The 20,880-nt window shown below is 47.3% G+C and overlaps 1 protein-coding gene and 1 long non-coding RNA gene across 6 annotated transcripts; one reads left to right on the top strand and one right to left on the bottom strand.

Moving 5' to 3' along the window:
• Positions 1-1,387: 1,387 nt before the first annotated feature.
• Positions 1,388-19,119, bottom strand: Pabpn1 (poly(A) binding protein nuclear 1). Of its 4 annotated transcripts, XM_085698526.2 has the most exons (10): positions 18,983-19,119; positions 18,595-18,682; positions 17,712-18,151; positions 16,990-17,106; positions 5,756-5,870; positions 5,050-5,117; positions 4,240-4,346; positions 3,285-3,372; positions 3,051-3,202; positions 1,388-2,286 (listed from the first exon to the last, which is right to left on the bottom strand). In XM_085698526.2, the coding sequence occupies exons 3-10, from the start codon at positions 18,141-18,143 to the stop codon at positions 2,247-2,249; spliced, it is 1,119 nt and encodes a 372-aa protein (XP_085554652.1). In that variant the 5' UTR covers positions 18,144-18,151; positions 18,595-18,682; positions 18,983-19,119; the 3' UTR covers positions 1,388-2,246. The 4 variants fall into 4 exon arrangements, with proteins under 4 accessions (XP_085554652.1, XP_048300704.1, XP_048300698.2 ...); XM_048444747.3 differs by lacking the exon at positions 16,990-17,106 and having other exon boundaries at positions 18,983-19,117; XM_048444741.3 differs by lacking the exons at positions 16,990-17,106; positions 17,712-18,151; positions 18,595-18,682; positions 18,983-19,119 and adding an exon at positions 6,218-6,571.
• On the top strand, positions 6,585-8,316 carry LOC146892247 (uncharacterized). Of its 2 annotated transcripts, XR_015739393.1 has the most exons (3): positions 6,585-6,991; positions 7,655-7,873; positions 8,132-8,316. It is a non-coding gene; the product is annotated as an uncharacterized LOC146892247 (long non-coding RNA). The 2 variants fall into 2 exon arrangements; XR_015004808.2 differs by having other exon boundaries at positions 6,585-7,873.
• Positions 19,120-20,880: the final 1,761 nt, after the last annotated feature.

Below are 20,880 nucleotides of genomic sequence, written 5' to 3'. Positions count from 1 at the left end.
GGATTGGAGTGAATAAGAGCTCAGCCAGGTGGTCATGGGACACGCCTTTAATCCTAGCACTTGTGGAGGCTGAGGCAAGTGGATCTGAGTTCGAGGCCAGCCTGGTCTACAGAGCAAGTTCTAAGACAGGCTCCATAGCTACTGAAAAACCCTGTCTTGTAAAGCCAAACAACAACAACAAAAAAAGAGCTCAGTGGTTAAGGGCCCTGATTGCTCTTCAGGAATACACAGGGTTGTTTTTAAAGACAGGTTTATCTGTGTAACAGCCTGTCCTAGAGCTCGCTTTGTAGACCAGGCTGGCCTTGAACTCAAGAGGTCCGCCCGCTGAAACCTCTCAAGTTGGAGTTCTGGGATTAAAGGTATGTGCCACCAGGTTAGATTCCCAACACTCCCAAACACTTCTAAGTCCAGCCCCTCGGATTCTAACACCCTCTTCTGACCTCCAGTGCAAGAATGATATAAAAGAGACAAAAGTCATAAAACCCTTTCTTGGTAACATGTCTTAGATAATGTATTACCTAAACTTTCAGTCTGACATTACAATATAAACTGTAGCCCTCTTGAGCTAGCCTCTAACTAAGATCTTGACTTCTGAGTGCTGGTTAAAGGTGTAGGAGAAACCAGGTGCAGGGAGAGATCTTTGTGTTCCGCTTACTTTGCTTTTCTTGAATCCGTATTAAGGCACACAAGAGTCAGTAAAACACTAACTTACAAACAGGTCATGGAGTCACTTGTACTCAGGTTTTCTCAGGAACACAACTTTAAGATCTCTGTGGCTCAGGTGGCTCAAGTGCTTTAATACCAGCACTTGGGAGGCAGAGAGGCAGGGAGATCTCTGTGAGTTCCAGGTTGGTCTAAAGAGATAGTTCCAGGGCAGGCTCCAAAGCTACAGAGAAATCCTATCTCAAAAAACAAACAAAAAATTCGAAAAACAAAAACACAACAAACTAAAAAGCGATTTCTGTAGCTCTGGCTGGCGGGCGAGATCCACCTGGCTCTGCTTCCCAAGTGCTAAAATTAAAGGTGTGCACCACCTCAGCTGGCTCAGGCAGGTGTTACTAGTCTGTCTGTGTATAGTGCACACCTATAATTCAGGCACTGGAGAAGTTAGGCTCTTGGGTCACCAGAACTTCAAGGATAGCCAAGCAGTTCCACATCAGCCAGGGCTGCATGACTTTATATCAAAAACCACCAACACTTAATTTTTTTACTGGTCAGAAGACCCACCCCCTCAACTGAATGCATTATAGCTAATCGCAATTTAATCTCTACCCTAATTTACAAGTGGTAACCCTCTCTAAAACACTACTACTTCCCCCTAAACTAACAACTATCTGTGACTTAAGAGAACTAGCATTTAAATGGCATTTACACTCAAAGTACCAAATAATTTTTTCATAAACAACTTTATTTATTCATGACACATTATTTAAAAAAAAATCCCATCCCCTGGAAATGAGTTAAAAAAAATAAACAAAATCCACCTCCCACCTCCCTGTTCCCACTTCCTCCCATTCCCTCCAAATAAAAGGGAAAAAAAGGTAAAGAAAAAATAAAACAAAACAAAAACACCTGAAAAACAAAAACACCCCAAAATTCCCCAAAACAAAGTAGTGCATTTCCCCAGGGGTAAGGGGAATTTACACTGGAGCCACTGGGAGCGTGATCTTCCGGCTACAGAAACCTGCAAAGAAAGACACTCAAAACAGAAAAAGAAACACAAAAGGAAACAAAATAGATCACCAGGCAAACTGGAGGGGCAGGGAGCCCGAGGAAAGAAGGGCAGGGTGGGCGTAGACCTGGTAGGACAGGAGCAGGCAGGCAGGGACTGCAAAAGGCAGGGAGAAGACGAGGGAAGGAGACAAGCTGAACAGATTGGTGTCCTTCCAGAGCCCTGGGTAAAAAAAAGCCCTACCACCCGTGCCCACCTACCCTTGAGCAGGCCCAAAGAGGTGAAGGGGAGCAGGGAAACAGGGAGCAGCTTGCACAGTTGAGATGTGTCCATGGCGAATCCCCAGAGGGAATGTGTAGCCCCTGCCCCACTCCCTGGGCCTCCCCTACTCCCCAGAGCAGGTCCCTCCTCAGTTAGTTATGGGATTCTCCCCCCTTCCACAGTATATCTTTTTTTTTTTTTAAATATTTTTTTTTCCATCAAGGTCATCTTCTGTTTTTCTTTTTTTTTTTAATTCTTTTTTTTTTCCTTCTTTCCTCTTTTTTCCTCTCTCTCCTCCTAATACACACTTTTTTTAGTAAGGGGAATACCATGATGTCGCTCTAGCCCGGCCCCTGGAAGAAAGAAGGAGAGTTAGGTGTTAACATGGTTCCTAGAGAGCTCAATGCAAGACCCTCCCCGTGGGCCCGCAACTGCCCCAGTGACCAAAGGAAGCTCTTAAAAGTGAGTATTCGCTCCCAGGAGTAACAACTGGCAAACTGGGGCCTCGAGGGGGAGAAAAGGGTAAGGAAGTGCATCTAAGACACCAAGGGTCAAGAAAAGATCCGTTGTCTAGCCAGTCACAGCTCTTAGACCCTATCTGGTGAAAAGGCTGGGTTTATCTTAACATACAACTTACTACAAGGACAGAAGGCAAGCACAACCACAAGATGGTGCCACTAGGCCCAATCAGACAGCTAACCTTGGAACAACCTCAGTCCTCCCACAGGGCTGTGGGAGAATCAGCCTGCAGCTGGATGCTTCCAAGGAAGCACATTTAAACCCCTCCCTAACTCTGGGAAAAGTAACAATGTCCCAGCAGTGCTCTCCCTACCCGGAGGCCTTACAACTCTCAGTGTAAACTTTCACTGCCACCAATACCCAAAGAAAGAAAGCCGAGGAGGAAACATCTCAGAACAACTCTGTCCTCATCAACTTCTGCTCAAGGAAACAGAACTGAGTTGTCCTGCAACTACTTCCTCCCTCTGATCACGTGGGAGGACCAAGTCCCCAGACACCAAAAAAAGAGGACAAGGGAGCAAGGGTCCTCAGATCAGGAGAGAATGAAGCCTAAGGGCTCATGGGAGGCGGGGAAGAGGAGCAGCCCATCTATCCTGACCTGTAGACTCGACCCCGGGGCCTGCTGTTAAAACCACTGTAGAATCGAGATCTGGAGCTGTTGTAATTGGTAGTCCGGGCACGGTATCGGGCACGCGGGAAACCCCGGTCTGTTGTGCTGATGCCTGGTCTGTTGGTTCGTTTGGGAATCACCTGTAAAGGATATAAGAGAGAAAGATGGAGTCAAGGCAGAGAATCTCAGAGAATCCATAGCCAAGGCACTTACTGTGCTTACCTTGATCTGTCTTCCTCTGAACAGGGACTCATCTAAGGCCAGGGAAGTCCTCACTGACTCTTTGTCTGAGAACTCTATATATGCAAACCTGGAGAGAATCACTTGTCATTTTATTGGATTTTACAAATAACTCACAGGTTAAACCCAACTTGTAAATGGTTAGTTGAAATTACAACATGGCAACAATTGTCATTTTAAAATAATTAAATTATTTAAGTACTATATTTATAAAATTTCCAACTACTTTTGGGCACAGTGAACACAGCTTGCAATCCCAGCTACTCAGTAGGCAGAGGCAGAGGCAGTAGAACCTCAGTTCAAGTTTAAGAGTAGCCTGGGTGAAAAAGTGTAAAAAAAAAAAAAATGAAAATGTGTGTGATGGCTCAGATAAGAACACTCGCCAGCATATACCACCCCAAGTCCCTGGGTTCAATTTCCAGCACAAAATTAAAGTAACAAGGCCCAGATTTCCATCCAGCCACACCTGGTGCCAGCTAGGTGCTGTGGCCCTTCTAGCTTACAATCCCCACCCCCCACCTGCCTTTATTACCCGGACTCTGAAAATAGTTAACATGCAACCACTACTTAACAGGTAAAACACGCTTCTTATAAAATACAAAATGTTAAGTCTGGTTTGAAGCAGTGCTTCAAAACTTTAATCTTAGCACTTAGAATGCAGAGGCAGAAGCAGGTGGATCTCTGAGTTTGAGGTCAGTCTGGTCTATATAGCTAATAGCCAGGGTTACACAGAATAACCCTTATCTCAAAATTAAAAAAAAAATAAAAATTAAACTATTGTTGAGTTCACACTGGTAGCTCAGCAGCAGGGCACATACTTAGCATGTATGTTCAAGGTCCTGGCTTCCACTCCCAGCTTGGAGACTGGTGGTGGTATGAAAAGCAGTCTGTATTTTAAACTGTGGCTAACATGATCTCAACTTACTCCCCTACTCACCCTTTGGGATGGCCACTGAATTTGTCACAGAGTATAGTAACACGGTTGACTGAACCACAGCCATGAAAGTGAGCTTCCAGCTCTTCTGCTGTTGCACCATAGTCCACCTGAGGAAAGGAACACTCGTTTTACAAGTACTGGGAAAACTGAACAGGTACCCTGCCTAGAAGTCTTTAGTCTGGGTCCAAAGAACCGCAAATACTGTTCCCCTTTCTTCCAACTCTAGAATCTTACCATTTCATTACCTCTATCTCCTCATAACCTTCCCCCCCAGCACCAAACTGCAAATCAATTCTAGAGATTCCTTTCAAATTATTATGTAACATCCTAAAATAAGAATGTATTCCTGCCAAGTGATAGTGCATGCCTTTCATGCCAGCACTTGAGAGGCAGAGGCAGGCGGATCTTTGAATTTCAGGCTAGGCCACTCTACAAGACGAAATCCAGACCAGCCAAGGCTATACCGAGAAAGAAACCCTGTCTTGAAAACCCAAAATAAGACCATGTATGGTGGCACACACCTTTAATCTCAGGCAGAGGCAGGCAGATCTCTGTGAATTTGAGGCCAGCCTAGACTACAGAACTAGTGCCAGGTCAGCCAGGGATACATAGGGACCCACCCCACCAAAAAAAAAAAAAACCCCAAACAACAATGTACTGTTATACTCAGTAGGTTGAGACTGGAGAATCACTTTGAAACAATGGCCAGTCTGGGCTATGTAACAAACCCTACCTAAAATAAAAACAAAAGAAAAAAAAAAAAACCACAAAGCTCCCCAAACCCGATCCAGACTCTTCCTCAATACATACATTGCCAACATAGATAGAACGGGCATCAGCCTCCATCTTCTCCTCAAGAGACATGATCACTGGGCCAGCTTGGAAAAAAAAAGTATTTTAAGCAAGCATAGTTTCTGCTGGATCGACACATATACACCCCACCATCATGAGGCTAAGACTTGAGGCTGTCCTACTATACCCATTACCTAGAACAGTGCCCAGCACAGTAGGTTTCAATATATATTAACGAAACTATCCCCTTAAAAAAAAAACAAAAAAACACCTAATTTACATTTCCCAAACCAAGCTTCTATTGAACTGCTCTGGCTGAAATGCCTCAACGAGAACAGAGCTGGATGGACTGATTTCTTCCATTTCTACCAGTCACCAGGATCCTCTAAGTCCTAACCGAGGGGTCTCTAACTGAAAGCATTAGACTTGAAGGTCAAACGCCAGCGGGCGATCTCCACAAGAAGGGTACAGACAGCCGAAGAACAAAGAGAAACACGTATTTAATGAGACAAAGGAAGGCACAAGAGTGTCACCATCAAAACAGCCTGTGTCTAACAAAGGTCAGTAGAACACACAATGGACTATGACCACAGCACCTGCCCAGAAAAATTGCTCCGACAAGCAGCTTCAAGATTTCGAGCTTCGAATGCCACACTGCCGGCCACCCCCCTACCCCAATCAACCCAAAGACCCGGACTGTAGATGCAGAAGCCGATTTACTCACCATTGCCTGGGGGTGGACTCATATTCATCTGCTTTTCTACCTCGTTTTGTAGCTCCTTTAGCTTCTCAGCCTCTTCCTCCATCTCTCTGACTCGAGCTTTGATCGCTTCTAGCTCCTACAATGAGTGAGCAGGGCATGCAGAAGGTTAACCACAGACGCAGGGACTGTGCCGTACATTTTGTCTGGGCCGGCCACAGCCACCCATGCTCGGCCATTTCCCTCGCCTCGTGCGAGAGTCGCAGTTAAGGAAAAAAAAATAACAGCACAAAAATATTAAGCCAAATTACCTTCTCTAGAATCACCCGAGGCATCCACGAGGCCCCATCTGCCCGCTCACGAACGGCCCCGGCCCGCCATCAGCCACGTTATTCCCCGCCCAACCCCACCCCCAGCCTGCCTCCCTCCCGCCCGAGCTCTGGGCCTCGAATGACCCGGCCCGCTCGCTCGGCCTCCTTCCCTCACCGGGTCCTCAATGGCGCCGTCCCCGGGGTCGGCCTCGACCAGTCCCGGCTCTTCCTCCTCCTCCTGGCTGCCGGGGGCTCCCGAGCCGGGCCCAGGACCCGGAGCTCCGGGGGGGGCACGGGGCCGGGGAGGCTCCTCTTCGGGCTCGGGCTCTGGCAGCAGCTCTCCAGGCTCCAGCTCCTCAGACTCCAGGCCGTTCCCGTAGTCCCCTGCGCCCCCCGGGTCCCCCTCCCCGGCCTCCCCACCGGCCCCGGGCACAAGATGGCGCCGCCGCCCCGGCCCGGAGCCCCGACCGCCCGCAGCCCCCGCTGCTGCTGCCGCCGCCGCTGCCGCCGCCATCGCCGCTCAGACTGGGGCCCGCTGCTCGGCGATTGGAGAACTGTGCCGGCCACGCCGAGGATTCATTAGTCAGTCCGCCTGCCCGTCACCCCGAGCTCGAATACGATTGGGGAATACTACTTGACAATCAAATAAGACCCCACCTCTAGGGCGGGTCACTGCGCCAAATTCTGGGACCCCGGTAGGTGAAATAAGCTTGTCAATCAACACACCCCACCTCCTGTCGAGTCCTTAGGTAACAATACGCCCGCACTGTGACGACTTTCCGCTCATCCTCCGCCCATGGGCGGGTCGACAACATGGAGGCTGCTCCACGATTGGTCCCAGACTAGCGAGTGAAAATGACCAATCTTCCAAACGCCTCACTGAAGAGGCCCATTTTCAGATGCCGATTGGCTTGTGAGATTCGACGGGATGACACCCGTTGTGCGACAGGTGAACCTTGCTCCCGAAAGGGTTGTGAGGTTTAAAGCTACTGAATTCCTGAGCCGGGCAGGGTGGCGCACACCTTTAAACTCAGGACTCAGAAAGCAGAGGCAGGCGAATCTGTTAGTTCAAAGCCAGCCTGGTTTACACAGAGAGTTCCAGTCTACACAGAGACCCAGTCTCAAAAATCAAAACAAAAAACCGGCAGAGTGTAGGACTGGGGTCAGGTAACGCGCCAGCCCCTTAAGTGTTTAGGGGTGAGGAGCTGCCTTGACACAAACTACAAACCTCACTAATCCTCTCTCAGATCTAGACTGGGAGTTCTGTGTCCCCGTTGTTCTGCATAGATCTTCTTTCTAGATCCTCAACCTTAGTTCTTAGCCTGTTTGCTTTCTAGGCAGTCACAGCACCCTCTTTTTCCTGGGCAGCTGAAAAGTCAATTCCTTAGCCTTAGCCACAGCAGAACTCAGCTAGTTTGCAAGGTCTCCCTCCACCCTTGTCTTCCCATGATTGTACTACCTGAGGTTCAGATTTTGCGTCTCTAGTTGTGCAGCTTCTCCTAAACCAGGCCACCTCAGTGAGAATGCCTTCCAACTTTCCCCTCCTGTCTTGAGACAAGCGGAGCGAGCTAGCCACTGTGCGCTTACCGATTTTATGCTGTTTCCTAACTAGGTGATGAGCGCCTGCAGACAAGGGGCCACGTGCTGTTTATATTTGTAACCCTAAGTAGTGATACACTTAGCAGAGTACACATTCTGTGAAATTCTGGGCTGACTGCAACTTCTAGGCGCCACCTTTCACCCGCAGTTTCGTTGCTTTCAAACCCCTCTTGAAGACCCCAGAGGAATTTCTCCATGCGGATTCTCAAGACAGCTCTGCATCGTTAGATAGGTATGAGAGCTGGCTCTGGACAAGGCAAGATTCCCAAACTCTAGTAGAAATCCCACACATTTATAGGAGTAATGAACAGAGGACTTTTTTTTTGTAGAAGAGACCAAACTACAAGTTTGAGAGGTGAACTTATACAAACACAACCAAAAATCTTAACATGGTTGGAGGGGGAGGGTTGAGTAAAGAAACCCATAAGCAAACCAAAGTCAGACAGCAGTACCACACATTACAGCCCACTGCCGTCTCTGCTTCTTGCAGTTCCTTACCTCAGGAGATTGGGAGCTGGAAGAGTCAGATTTTTGCTGTGGATTCATCAGGGTTAAAGTTAATCACTGAAGATGGGCACTTCTGAAGAAAGTTCTCCAATACTGATTCTAAACAATTCAAAATTTGAAGGGTTTGCTGGCACCCAATTTAATAAAGGCAATACCTTTCTGTTGTGATGGCGTGGTTTTGAGAAACGGTCTCACTACCTCACTCTGGCTGGTCTGAAGCTCAATATATACACCAGGCTGGCCTTAATCTCACAGAGATCAGCCTGCCTCTACCTCCCAAGCACTGGGATTAAAGGTGTGTGCTACCACGCCCATCATTAAATACCTTTTAATTCTACTTTCAGCAAACCCATGATTGTATTAACTGCCACTGTTCCTTATACTGGATTCTAACCTGAGTAGGAAAGAGCTTCCAAAACCACATTCCCCTAAATCCTTTGGAGTTTGTTTTTCAAGATAGGGTTTCTCTGTGCAGCCTTAGCTGTCCAAAAACTCACTCTGCAGACCAGACTAGGTTGGCCTCAAATGGAGGCCCATCTGCCTCTGCCTCGTAAATGCTAGGATTAAAGGTGTGCGCCATCACTGCCCAGCTTTTTTTTTTTTTTAACTATGTAACTCAGTCTGGCCTCAAACTTGAGATCCTCTTCCCTCAGGCTCTTGAGGCTATAATTTTCTCAATACTGTGGTACACATCTGTAATCTTAGCAATTGAGAAGCTGAAGCAGGAGGACACCATAAGTTCCAGGCCAGTCTGAACTACATAGAGCGTATCAGAGTGAATTATAGTGGTATATTATTTGTATTTTAATAAATAAATTTTGTCTGAAGACCAGAGGCAAAGCTAAAGCCAGTAGAGAAGTCTTAACCTCGACCAAGGCTGAGCAACTGTAAACCAGCACTAAGCCCTGTGCTGGGATTAAAGACACGACTCCCTAGGACTGGGATTAAAGGTGCGAGACACCACCACCTGGATTTGTTTCTGCATTGATCTTGTGTAGCCCAGGGTCGCCTGGAACTCACAGAAATCCATCTGCCTCTGTCTCCCAAATCCTGGGGTTAAAGGTGTGTGTCACCATTACCTGACCTCTAGTGGCTTTAGCTTTGCTTCTGGTCTTCAGGCAAGATTTATTTATTGAACTACAAATAATAGACCACCACGTGAGTAGCTAGAGCTATATTGCAATAGCCTGTCTCAGAAACAAAACAACACAAGAGTGCTTGGTCCTCTTCTAGAGGACCCGAGTTCAGTCCCCAATACCCACATGCTCATAACCACCTGCAGCTTCAGCTCTCTTGGTGTCAACATCTTCTGGCCTCCAGAGGCACCACCACACATGCACATACTCTCCCCCACACACATGCATTAAGTTTTTAAGTCTTTAAAAACAACATACCTACAGAGGCAGGTGTGGCAACATACTCCTGAATTCTTAGCACTTGGGAGTAGAGCAGAAGGATTAGTTTAAGGCTAGCCTCAACTATATAGGAAAGTTGAGGCTAGCTTGTGCTACATGAGACCCTGTCTCCAAAAAAAGAAAAAAAATCCTTTTAAAAATTCCCTACACTGTCTGCTTTAATATATAAATTATATTAAGTATGATACTGAAAATTATAAGCTCCAGAAAGAGACAAAAATGTAAGCAAACTATACTATGCAAACTATACTATCCAACAAAAGTTTATTTTGTACCCGAGAGGTTAAACATATTATGTAAACATATGTATTTTGTACCTTTTGTGAGGTACAAAATATTCTTAAACTTGCAAAAAAAAATAATGTCAAGCCAAAGCAGCAGAATATAAGATTATTTATCAAGGACATGTGCAACTGTTTCTGATTTCCTTTTTTTCTTTTCTTTTTTTGCTTGTTTATTTTATTTAAGACAGGATTTTTTTCTTTTTCTTTGGTTTTTTGAGGCAGGGTTTCTCTTTGGAGCCTATATGGGAACTCACTCTGTAGAGCAGGTTGGCCTCGAGCTGAGATCCACCTGCCTCTGCCTCCCAAGTGCTGGGATTAAAGGTGTGTGTCACCACTGTCCAGCAAGACAGGATTTCTCTGTGTCACCTTGGTTATCCTGGGATAAATTTAGAGATCCACCTGCCTCTGCCTCCCAAGTGCTGGGATTAAAGGGGTGCACCACCACCACCACCACCCAGCTGCTCTTATATTTTTAATGAGGTTCCTAGAACAGTGTAAAACTCTAATTGTGGCTTGCATTATTTTTCACTTGACAGTGCTGACATAAGACTTGAAACCTTATGGTATTCTTTTAAAAACTTATTATTTTTATGTGAATGTATATGTGTGCCTGTGTGAATTTATGTTTAACACTTGCATGTAGGGGGAGCCCCCAGAAGCCAGAAGAGGGCGTCAGATTCCCTGGACCTGGAAGTATAGATAGTTGTGAGCTGCTCTGTAGATGCTGAGACATGAACCCAGGTCCTCGGCAAGAGCAGTTGATGTGGGATGTCCTTTTGTACATATGTTGCTTTTATTGGTTGATAAATAAAGTTCTTTCAGTCAGTGGCTTAGCAGAGCAAAGCCAGGTGAGAAATCTGAACAGAGATATATAGAGAGAATTAGATGGAGTCAGAGAGGCACCATGTAGCTGCTGAAGGAAAAAGACACCTACCAGTAGGCCACAGCTTTATGATACACAGATTGATAGAAATGGGTTAATTTAAGATGTAAGAGCTAACTAGAAATATACCTGAGACATTGGCCAAATAGTATTGTAATTAATATAGTTTCTGTGTGATTATTCGGGGCTGGGTTGGCAAGAAATGAATGAGCAGTGTTCATTAGATAAGTTAGATATAAAACTTTAGACTCACAAAGATAGATGACTGTTTTCCTTAATTTGCCAAATGTAAAAGGACTAAATATTGTAACTATAATTCTTGCTTGATAACTGTTTTGCTATATGTAACTTTACTGTGTTGAAGTCAAAACCTTCCTTTTTTTATTTAGACAGAAAAGGGGAGATGATATGGGATGTCCTTCTATACATGCATTGCTTTTATTGGTTGATAAATAAAAGTGTTTCAGTCAATGGCTTAGTAAAGCAAAACCAGGCAGAAAATCTACACAGAGATATAGAAAATAGGTGGAGTCAGAGAAGCACCATGTAGCAACTCAAGAAGCAAGAGGTAACAAACCAAGAGCCTTGCGGTAAAATATAAATTAGTAGAAATGGGTTAATTTAAGATGTAAGAGTTAGTTAAGGGGCTGGAGAGATGGCTCAGAGGTTAAGAGCACTGGTCCTGAGTTCAATTCCCAGCAACCACATGGCGGTTCACAACCACCTATAATGGGATCTGGTGCCCTCTTCTGGTAGAACACTATATACTTAATATATAAATAAAGTCTTTGAAAAAGGGCAACATAAAAAAAGAGTTAGTTAATAAGAAGCTTGAACTAATAGACCAATATAGCTTTGGTGGGATTGTTCGGGTCTGGACAGTCAGGAGACAAACAAGCAGCTTCTGTTTACAAGCAGAAACACTCTTAATTGCTGAGCTATCTGTCCAGCCCCTCGCCCCTATTTTACAGAGATCCTGGTATCTTCTCATACTGCCTGACCTTGCACAGAAGTAGGATGACTATTTAAATGAGAAAGAGCTGCTGCCAGGGCTGCATAATTTCAGTTTTAATTGGGTAACTTTAAAACATTTTATTTTATTTATGTGTGTGTCTGCGTGCTCCAGTGCCCACAGATACCAGAAAATGACTAATCTCCTGGAGCTGGAGTAACAGGTGGTTATGAACAACCCGACACAATACTGGGATCTGAACTCTGTTCTTCACAATCAGGCAGCAAGTGCCCTTAACCAATAAATCATCTCTCTAGCTCCACCGATTGGCTATTTTTTCTTTTTACATATATTTATTTGAGGTGGGGAACACACATCTTGGCACTTGTGTGAAGGTAAGAGAACAGCTTTCAGGAGTTGGTGGTCTTGCCGCCATGTGGGATTGAACTCAGGTCGCCAGGCATGGGGGCAAGCACTGTTAGCGACTGAGTCCATCTCACTAGCCCAGTGAGTGAATAATTTTTTCATAAAGGGTTTGCCTATGTAGCTAGCTTAGAACTCATATGTAAACAGATTGGCCCCTGACTGTTGGTGATCCTCCTGCCCCTGGAATACTGAGACTGCAAATATATATATGTCCTCCACTGGGCTTGATTGGTTAGCTTTTTTAGAATGTGCGTTAAGGTGCTGTATCAGATATTTATGTTCATTACTCCTCCAAAATCAGAAAATACTAATAGCAGAAAGAACAAAACCTACCCACTAAACAAAAGCACAAATGGTATCTTGATGTACTCTTGTTGAAGACTTCATTTAAATAGGAAACATACACACACACATGCACACAAAGTATGATCCTTCACACTTAACACACTATTTTCATGAGTTTTACAAGAAAATACAGACATTTTTAGTATGCTAATGAATGTTTTCGATTTCATGGTTTTACTGTTGCCTTGGACATCGACGGTTCCCTTGGCTGTCTGATTTAAAATTAGAATACATACATATTTCCAACCTTGCTCTTCTTTACTTAAAATATTTTTAGACAGGGTCTCACATGTAGGCCAGGCTGGCCTTGAACTTTCAGAGATCTGCCTGTCAGTGCCTTCCTAGTGCCAGGATGAAGGTGTGTGCCACATCTTTCTTCATAGTAGTTACTACCTTCTAACATGTTATGAAATCTTTGATTCCCTTCCTAGAGCGTAAGCAACTTGTGAGCCGAGGCGTCTCTCCATTCTTTTTGCATGCATGCCTAGAGCTGTACTAAACACACACCAACTATCTGAACATTTTCTCTGAGAGTAAACGAGTAGAAAGCAATCATATATTCCATTATATTATGTTTTCTGCTCAAAATTTGTTGTCTCTATGTGTGTGTTGAACATTGGCCCTGAACTACCTGATCCTCCTGCCTTTATCTCCCAAATGCTGGGATTATAAACTGGCATCTAGCTTCTGGTTGTGTTTTCATTACTTATATAGCTCCCTATAACCACATTCAGACATGCTGGTATACACTTGGAATCCAGAAACTGTGAGTCTATGGTTAGTCTAAACTACAAGCAAGATTCTGTTTCAAAAAAGAAAAGAAGCCAGGCAGTGACGGCTTGAATCCCAGGGCTTGGGAGGCTGAGGCAGGCGGATCTCTTTGAATTCGAGGCCAGCCTGGTCCACAGAGCAAGTTCCAAGACAGCCGGAGCAGTTACACAGAGAAATCTTTTTCTCACTCTCACAGTGGTCAGAAATTGTAACTAAGTGCTGTCCAACTTGGTTAAAATGCCATCTGGGTGAGTGGCATTTATAGAGAACTTATATAAACAGCCATCCGTTCCTTTGAACAGTCTAAAGTTCAGCAATCAGACCATCATAAAGTAACATATTTGGACTAAATTCTAGTGAGGCTGATAGAGCAAATCTAAGACCATCCGGATCCCTACTTGGCATTTCTTGAAGGACAGGGCTAGAAACTATTCCACTCGCCACCAGCTGTGTCACTAAGCATCTTTCCAGAAAACTGTGTCTTCCGAGGAACCGGAAAGCCTTGACTCTCATCGTTTTCCAGTTTTCTGACTGCCCAGAAACTCCCAGCAGAGGTCACAGCCTAGCTTTTGCTTTTTTTTTTTTTTTTAAGGTTTCCCAAGACAGAGTTTCTCTGTGTAGCCTTGGCTGTCCTCACTCCGTAGATCAGGCTGGCCTCAGCCTAGCTCTTGTATTTGAGAACATTACTTAAGAATGACCTTCATTCATTAATTCCCCTTTTACTTTCTGATGATTGGTTTAGAGACAAGGTCTCATGACGCCTCGGCTGTCCTTAAACTCACAATGTACCTGGGTGGCCACCCTTCCTGTCTCCACCTCTTACTGCTGGATTGCAGTTTGCCACCACGCCAAGCCAGGATATTGGGGAGGGAATTGGAGTGTGTAGGGGGCTCCCGATGTATGCCTATACCATTTGGTACAGAGTTCTTAGGCTTGGGTGTTTGGCCAGAGTGGGGTGTTGTGATTTTTTTTTTTTAATCTCAATACTTTCCCAAATCCTTGTAACTCTAATTATTTCCCTTGGCAAGGTTATGTTCATAAGAAATGGCTGTTTAGGGAATGTTCTAAAACCCAGGCTGTACAATACAGAAGTCACAAAACCCTGTTCAGTACTTCTCGTTAAACTTCTGGGCTTTATTTATTTTTAATACGACCATTACATATTACACAAAAATAAAAGTCAAATGAACTTGGCATTTATAAATTATTAAATAAAAATACAGGAATATATATTTATATTTATAGAGCTTTTTCTCTTCTTCTAAACTAACCAAATCTGTTCTCCTGCCGTTTATGATTTAAAAAAAGTAAAATAGAATATGTATGTCCTAGTGTGAATGGGGAGTGGGATTAATAATTTCAGGGCTGAGTTGCCCCACTTCTGCTCTTTCCTTGGCCGATATAAGTCCCTATTTGTCCCTTTGGGCTTTGGAGAGCAAGAACGTCCTCTCCACCTATTTAGTCTTTGAAAAATTATATCCATTTCCCTCATTTAAAAAAAATGAAATGGATTTAAAAATTGGGAGCCATACTCAGCCCTCTTGGCCAAGAGCTAATCCAAAGGAACTATATGGCTCTACAGACAGTCCCTGGTTTTCCCTGACGGAAGAGTCTCTGGGTTTCTGCTGGCCCTTAAAGGAAGCGCAGGACAGGTCACAACTCCCCACTTGGTCCCATCTGAGCTAAGCTTCTGAGAATCCAGACCAAGCACTTTATCCTCTCCTAAGAGCCTCAGTCCTTCATCCTGCGTGAAGGCTTGTGAGCAGAGCATGCTGGGAACCTGGCCATGGTTCCCGCTGCCTCTGTTTGCTAAAGGCCTCCAGGAATGCTAACTTGGGTAGGTGTCCTGCAGGAAGGGTAGAGCAAAGCGCCTTTCCCAACTTGGAGGAGCACAGGCTCCACGTGGAGCGGATGGTCTAGTCAGTGGTTTTCCAACTTTTTTTCAGCAGCAAAGCCCTTACCACAAATAAAATCTTACCCTGAACCCCGATACATAAGACAGCTACAAGGGGAGCTGTTCTGTCTGAGGGTGAATCGCCCAGTCTGCAGCTCTCCACTCCCTCACCTCCTTAAGGACTCCTGAGGAGACAACCCCTAGAACACTTTGGGGCTCTGCCAAGCAGTTTGAAAACCACTGGCCTGGTTTGTCCTGAGCAAGTCAGAGCCTGGCACCCCAACTGCTTGCTACAGATAGCTCTGAGTTTCTCGGATCGGCACACTGATGGGCACATGCAGCCTACCACACCCCCCACAGACACTACGAAAAAGTGCAACCCTCTCCAAAGAAGAGTCTGGACAAAACACCTGAGGCCAATTTGGTCCCACATTCTAGCAAGCACAGTATGATGCCACGTTCTCGGACCAAGTGAGAAGTAGTCGGGTCAGCTGTGGTCTAGCTAAGCTGAGCAGTGCTCAGCATCGCAGGTGGGGTCCAGAGCACTGCGAACAAGTCAGCAGTGAAGAGCAGCGACGCTCGCACCTCGGAAAGTGCAGCAGTGAGGTCTGGCTCAGGGCATGCATTTGGAGTGAATAATTTCTCCCTCAACAGAAAAAGCTATCGTCCGGATTTGTTCTGGAGGACTGGACTGTGTGTTCTAACGCTAGCATCACCAGAGACTCAGTGTTGACAATACATACGCAAAGAGCATGGCTTCAAAGGAAACATACATGTGTTTAGGTCATGGTAGGTACTCTGGAACCCATACACCTGGTCTCTGGTAAAGCAGCACCAGAACCCATCACACAGAATAAGCCAGTCAAGGAGGAACTGTCACCATCGCACCCAAGGGGCTCCGAGCTGGAATGGTCCTTCTCTCAAGGCACCGCATCTCACTGAGACCACCCAGGACCCAAACAGTTCTAGATCAGCATTTTTGTCCACATCCTCTAAAGGAAAATCAGAGCCCCAATTTAGGGTTTCTGCTGGATAGAGAGGTTCCAGAAATAGGCAACACTTTAGGCACCATTGTGCCCCCATTGGAGGGGAAGGTGGCAGGCAGGTCCAACTACCAAAGCTTCTACCCACACAGGCTCCACAGCCTTGCCCTCTGTCAGCCCAAGTGCAAAGGTACACACGGCGGGGGCCGGTGAAGAACAAGGCTGCAGAACTTTCTCTCCACAGCCTGCCAACAACGTCCGGCAGAGCCAACGTCCTCATCTAGATACAGCCGTCCTCCCTCAGCCTGGAGGCATAAGGTCAAGGGCAGGGGCAGCGGGGAGAAGGACAATGAGCTGGCCCTTGTGTTCTTGTCACTGCAAAAAGGAATGTTTTCTCGAAATATCCCATCACCAGATTTGACAAACAGCCCAGCATGCACATGAGCGTGCGTGCATGTGTAACATGCACACGTGTGCCCATGCAGCCCACAGCCATAGCCATTCATCCAGTCACCTAGTCACCAAGCTTCCATTCCAAAGGGAGGCGAATTCTAGGTTCCTTAGACCCCATTCATTGAGGGGGGGGTCACAATTCTTGAAATAAGTTCACCTTCCTTGGAGCCTCCTACCTCTCCCCAAGTCCTGCGATGACTCCATCTCCTGAGCTCCTGGCCTTGAAACATTCCTCAATGTTTCTTCTTGCCACCTGCCTGGCATGCTTGGCTCCCTCACACACTACCTTCCCCTGTCCTTCTGTTCCATGACCATCCAATTTCTTCCAAGGGCATCATCTCTGTTCTGTTCCAGCTCTCCTGGCCCCTAGCCACACCTAGCCCCACCTGGCCCTAGACTTTCTCACTTGCTGGCAAAAAAGGCCCCTACAGTTACCAGGGCCCCCAGCGCCACAGCCCCCGTCAGCACTGTCCTCACTGATGCCCAGTTCCCCTCCCGCAGCCGCCGCGCCTCCTCCAGGGCCCCGTCCCCGTATAGAGCTGTGAACTCCGCCTGTGGGAGAGAAGGGAAGTAGAGAAAGAAGGAGAAAGGGGTATCAGGAAAGGAGAGAGGAGAGAAGGGGGAAGGAAGAGTTCCAGTTCCGTCCACTGTGAGCCCTGCCCACACCCAGTCCCTCTAGCCAAAGTTCTACTGCCTACATGCCCCTCGGAACCCTCTAACCCCCTGCCCCGGGTACTTGGCTCCTTTGCACTGTCTGCATCAAGCGAGCCCCATCTTTTCCTTGGCAAACAATTCTGCTCAGAACTGGCATCCTTTGCCGAGGCTTGCCTAACCACAACCCATCCCTGGTCCTCCCCACTACCCAGGCTGTGTACTCAGGGGCGCACCTTTTCTCTGAAGGCTCTTTGGGTACTGTTTATAAAACTGTATTCAGTCGCCTGCTTGGGACCATGAAACCCATCTTGTGCTTACTGCATGGTAGCCCTGGAGGACAGTTAGCTTGGTGCTTTCAGTCTGATGCCACTTAAACAGGGGAACTCGGCCCCAACGGCTCCTTCCCAGCACAAATGCCCCAGCCTCCAATCAGAGGCCCCATTTTCCCATGAAGAACAACTTTGCAGAGGGATGTGTAGGGCAGCAATTGAGAAGCTTCTTACCCAGCCCCCACTGCTGTGGATCCAGTCGGCCAGGCGCGTCTCCAGGTAGGCCACCATCCAATCCTGCACTTGTCCCACCAGTGGCTCCATTTCTTTGTTGACACTTTCAGCACACAGGGCAGCCCCAAAGACAAAGAATGCCACAAGACGGCCCCAGTTGGGGCCCCCTTGGAAAAGTTCATCGGAAACCTGGGTGAAGCGTTGCTGGGCTGAGCCTGGGGTCACGTGTAGCTGGGCGGCCAGGTCAGAGAAGGTGCGCCGGAAGCGTGTCTCAAATTCGTCTCCAGCAGCCCGCATGGCTTGGTGCAGCGGGTCAGCTGCTGGGCCCTCCCCAGGGCCTGCTCCACAGACATAACCCTTCTGCCTCAGCTTATAGCCTACAAAGTCAGCCACTAGAGCCCGTGTGTCTGGGGCTGAGGCTGGGGTCGCCATCCGGGCGGCTAGAAGAGGCAAGGATGACAGACTGACATAAATATATGGAAAATATTAAAAGAGACCCAGAGGGGACATTTCCTATTTGGCCAAGCTCCTGGGATAGGTGAAATGCCCAGAGACCACTAGACAGGGACAAGCAAGAGCAAAGGGTTTGTCATGGGGTGGGTTCAAGGCATAAGCAGCTGGCCACGTATAACATGTCAAATTAAATTTTAATTTTGGACTTCTTCAGATTCCTTTCATATGACAATACCAGCTGTATGACACCTCTACACCCCACCCCCACGGTACACACCTTTTTGGCTACAGGAGGAGGCTTAGGACCTCCCCAGGGGCATAATGTGAAGATGTTGACAGAGGCACAAGGTAGGGAGGGAGGCGACAGGGACTAAAGAGCAAAATGGGGAAAGCAAGGGCTGTGTGGGGCAGAAAGGAAGAAGACACTTACCCAGCCTGGATGGCAGCTCTTAGGACCCAGTGCTGGTGGCAGGGAGCTCCCTGCTGAGGCCTTTCATCCTCCCGGCCAGAGTGTAGCCCTGGAAAAGGGAGGGAGAGAGCAGAACTAGATGAAAAAGGCCAGGGATCTGGGTCTGGCCCGGAAAGGGCTGGAACCGCAGCTCCTGGGACTGGGCCCCAGCTTCCAACGCTTTGCCAGCTGTGTGGCCGATTCCATGTTTAATGACTGGCCTCTCGGGAAACCCGGGTCCACGGGCTTCCTGCCGACACCATCTCTACTCCCGGTTCCCCCAAGTGCAGCCCGAAGGCCCAGCTCCTCCCTTTCTCCCACCGGCAGCTGGTCTCCAACCCCGCCCGCCAGCCAGGTTAGGGAATCTCACGGGTCAGGCCGCAGCCGGGATCCGGATCCGGTTGTTTCCTGGTGGAGGAACTAGGAGGGAGGGAGGGAGGGAGGGAGGAAGGGAAGGAAGGAAGGAAGGAAGGAGGGAGGAGGGGGGCCGAGAGGGCGGGGGGGGGGCCGGGAGGGAGGGCCCGGCGCCGGGTGATGATGGGACCCAGAGATGCGTCCAGAGAGAGGGGCGGGGCTGGGAGGCAGGGCTGGGAAGAGCCACAACTCCTGGAAGAGAGGGCCAGTGAGAGGCAGTTCGGAGGCCATGGTGACCTGAGCCGGCAGCTTGCCGAGCTCGCAGCGTATCCAGAGAAACACACCCGGCCTCAACATCTCGGTGCAAATTCAGCATTTCCGGAAGGTCTGTCCTGTTCATACACTTGTTGAACTTCGAAGCTTTGGATTATGTGCCTGGGGAAAGAAGAGCAGTCCCCTTTAACCTGGGAACAGCACCTTGCCCTTGTGGGACTAGTAGAGACGCGAAACAGAAACCCACTTTCCCTCAGGACCCTTAATGCAGTGGGCTCTCCCTGGGCTGGACCTTCAGCTGGGCACCAGGGTGCCAGGCCTTGCATTGCAGCGTCCACAAGCACCCTTCATCTTTTGTAATCAGATTGATTTTCACTAATGTTTTGCCCACCACATGAATTAATTCTCATTATTTAAAAGAGCCAAACAAAAGCACAAATGGATACATGCCTACTAATCATACCCACCCTCCCTAAATGCAGGTTGCCAATGTTAAGGTTAATACCTGTTTTACAGATTACATGTATCTTATATGTGAATATATATTTATGTTTATATTTGGTTTTTGAGACAGGGTTTCTTTCTTCCCTGTGTAGCCCTGGCTATCTTGGAACTCACTTTATAGACCAGGCTGGCCTCGAACTCGCAGAGATCTGCCTGCTTCTGTCTCAGATCTGATAGGATTAAAGGTCTAAATCACCCTCAACACGTGGGAGGCAGAGACAGGCAGATTTCTGTGAATTTGAGGCCAGCCTGGCCTACAAAGCGAGTTCCAGGACAGCTACACAGAGAAACTCTATCCTGAAAAGCAAAGCAAAACAAAGCAAAACGGAAAAACCCCTCTAGCCAAGACCAGAAAGAGGCAGCCCAACTGTGCCACTTCGCTTCAGCTTTCTTGTTGCTTCGCTTCAGCTTTCTTGTTGCTTCCCTTGCTTTTCCCATGAGCCTTGGCGCTGCCCCTTTGTGCAGTCACCAGAGAAGCCACAGTGATGATAGCAGCAACACATTGTGGGGACTCTCTCTCCGTCTCTCTCTCCTTCTCTCTGTCTCCCTCTCCCTCCCCCCTCCCTCTCTCTCCTTCTCTCTGTCTCTCCTTCTCTCTCCTTCTCTCTCTCTCCCTCTTCCCCCCCACTCCCTCTTTTTCTCTCCTCTCTCTCTCTCTCTCTCTCTCTCTCTCTCTCTCTCTCTCTCGTCTGACCTTGAACTCACAACCTGTCTCTGCCAGCCTTCTGGATTGGCGGCATTACAGGCGAGCCACAGCACTGTCTTGACCTATGTACTTTTTGTTCTGACATCATTTCTAAGCTGCTTAGCCCTTATTCCATGAAAAAGGAAACTGAGGGTTGGACAGGTTAAATCATTTGCCCAAATCCACACACCAAGGCGAGCAGTTAGGACTTAAATCTGCATCAGTCTAACCCATAAGTTTGAACTTTGACAGTGTACTGTCTTAAGATGGCCGTTTCATCCCTTTGGCAGTCAATGCTGTTCTTACAGTTGGAATCCACAGCAATTCCGAGCTCTTACTCAGTTCTCTGTGACCACACAGCCTATCCCACTCTTTCACAGTTATATCCTTCCACCCATACTCATTTCTTCTCTGTGCTTGGACTGATCATTCTAGATGCCACCAACAAGACA

The sequence above is a fragment of the Myodes glareolus genome, chromosome 12, assembly GCF_982192425.1.
Source record: "Myodes glareolus chromosome 12, mMyoGla1.1, whole genome shotgun sequence".
In the NCBI taxonomy this organism is placed as follows: domain Eukaryota; kingdom Metazoa; phylum Chordata; class Mammalia; order Rodentia; family Cricetidae; genus Myodes; species Myodes glareolus.
This window is presented reverse-complemented; position numbering and strand designations above follow the sequence as displayed.

Excerpts from the sequence above, each read along its gene's own strand:
- Pabpn1 (XM_085698526.2), bottom strand. The coding sequence starts at position 18,143 with ATGGCGACCCCAGCCTCAGCCCCAGACACACGGGCTCTAGTGGCTGAC. Across the intron at positions 17,107-17,711 it reads TCCACAGCAGTGGGGGCTGG|GCGGAGTTCACAGCTCTATA; the intron begins GTAAGAAGCTTC and ends TCTCTCCCACAG. Across the intron at positions 2,287-3,050 it reads CCCCGGGGTCGAGTCTACAG|GGGCCGGGCTAGAGCGACAT; the intron begins GTCAGGATAGAT and ends TCTTTCTTCCAG.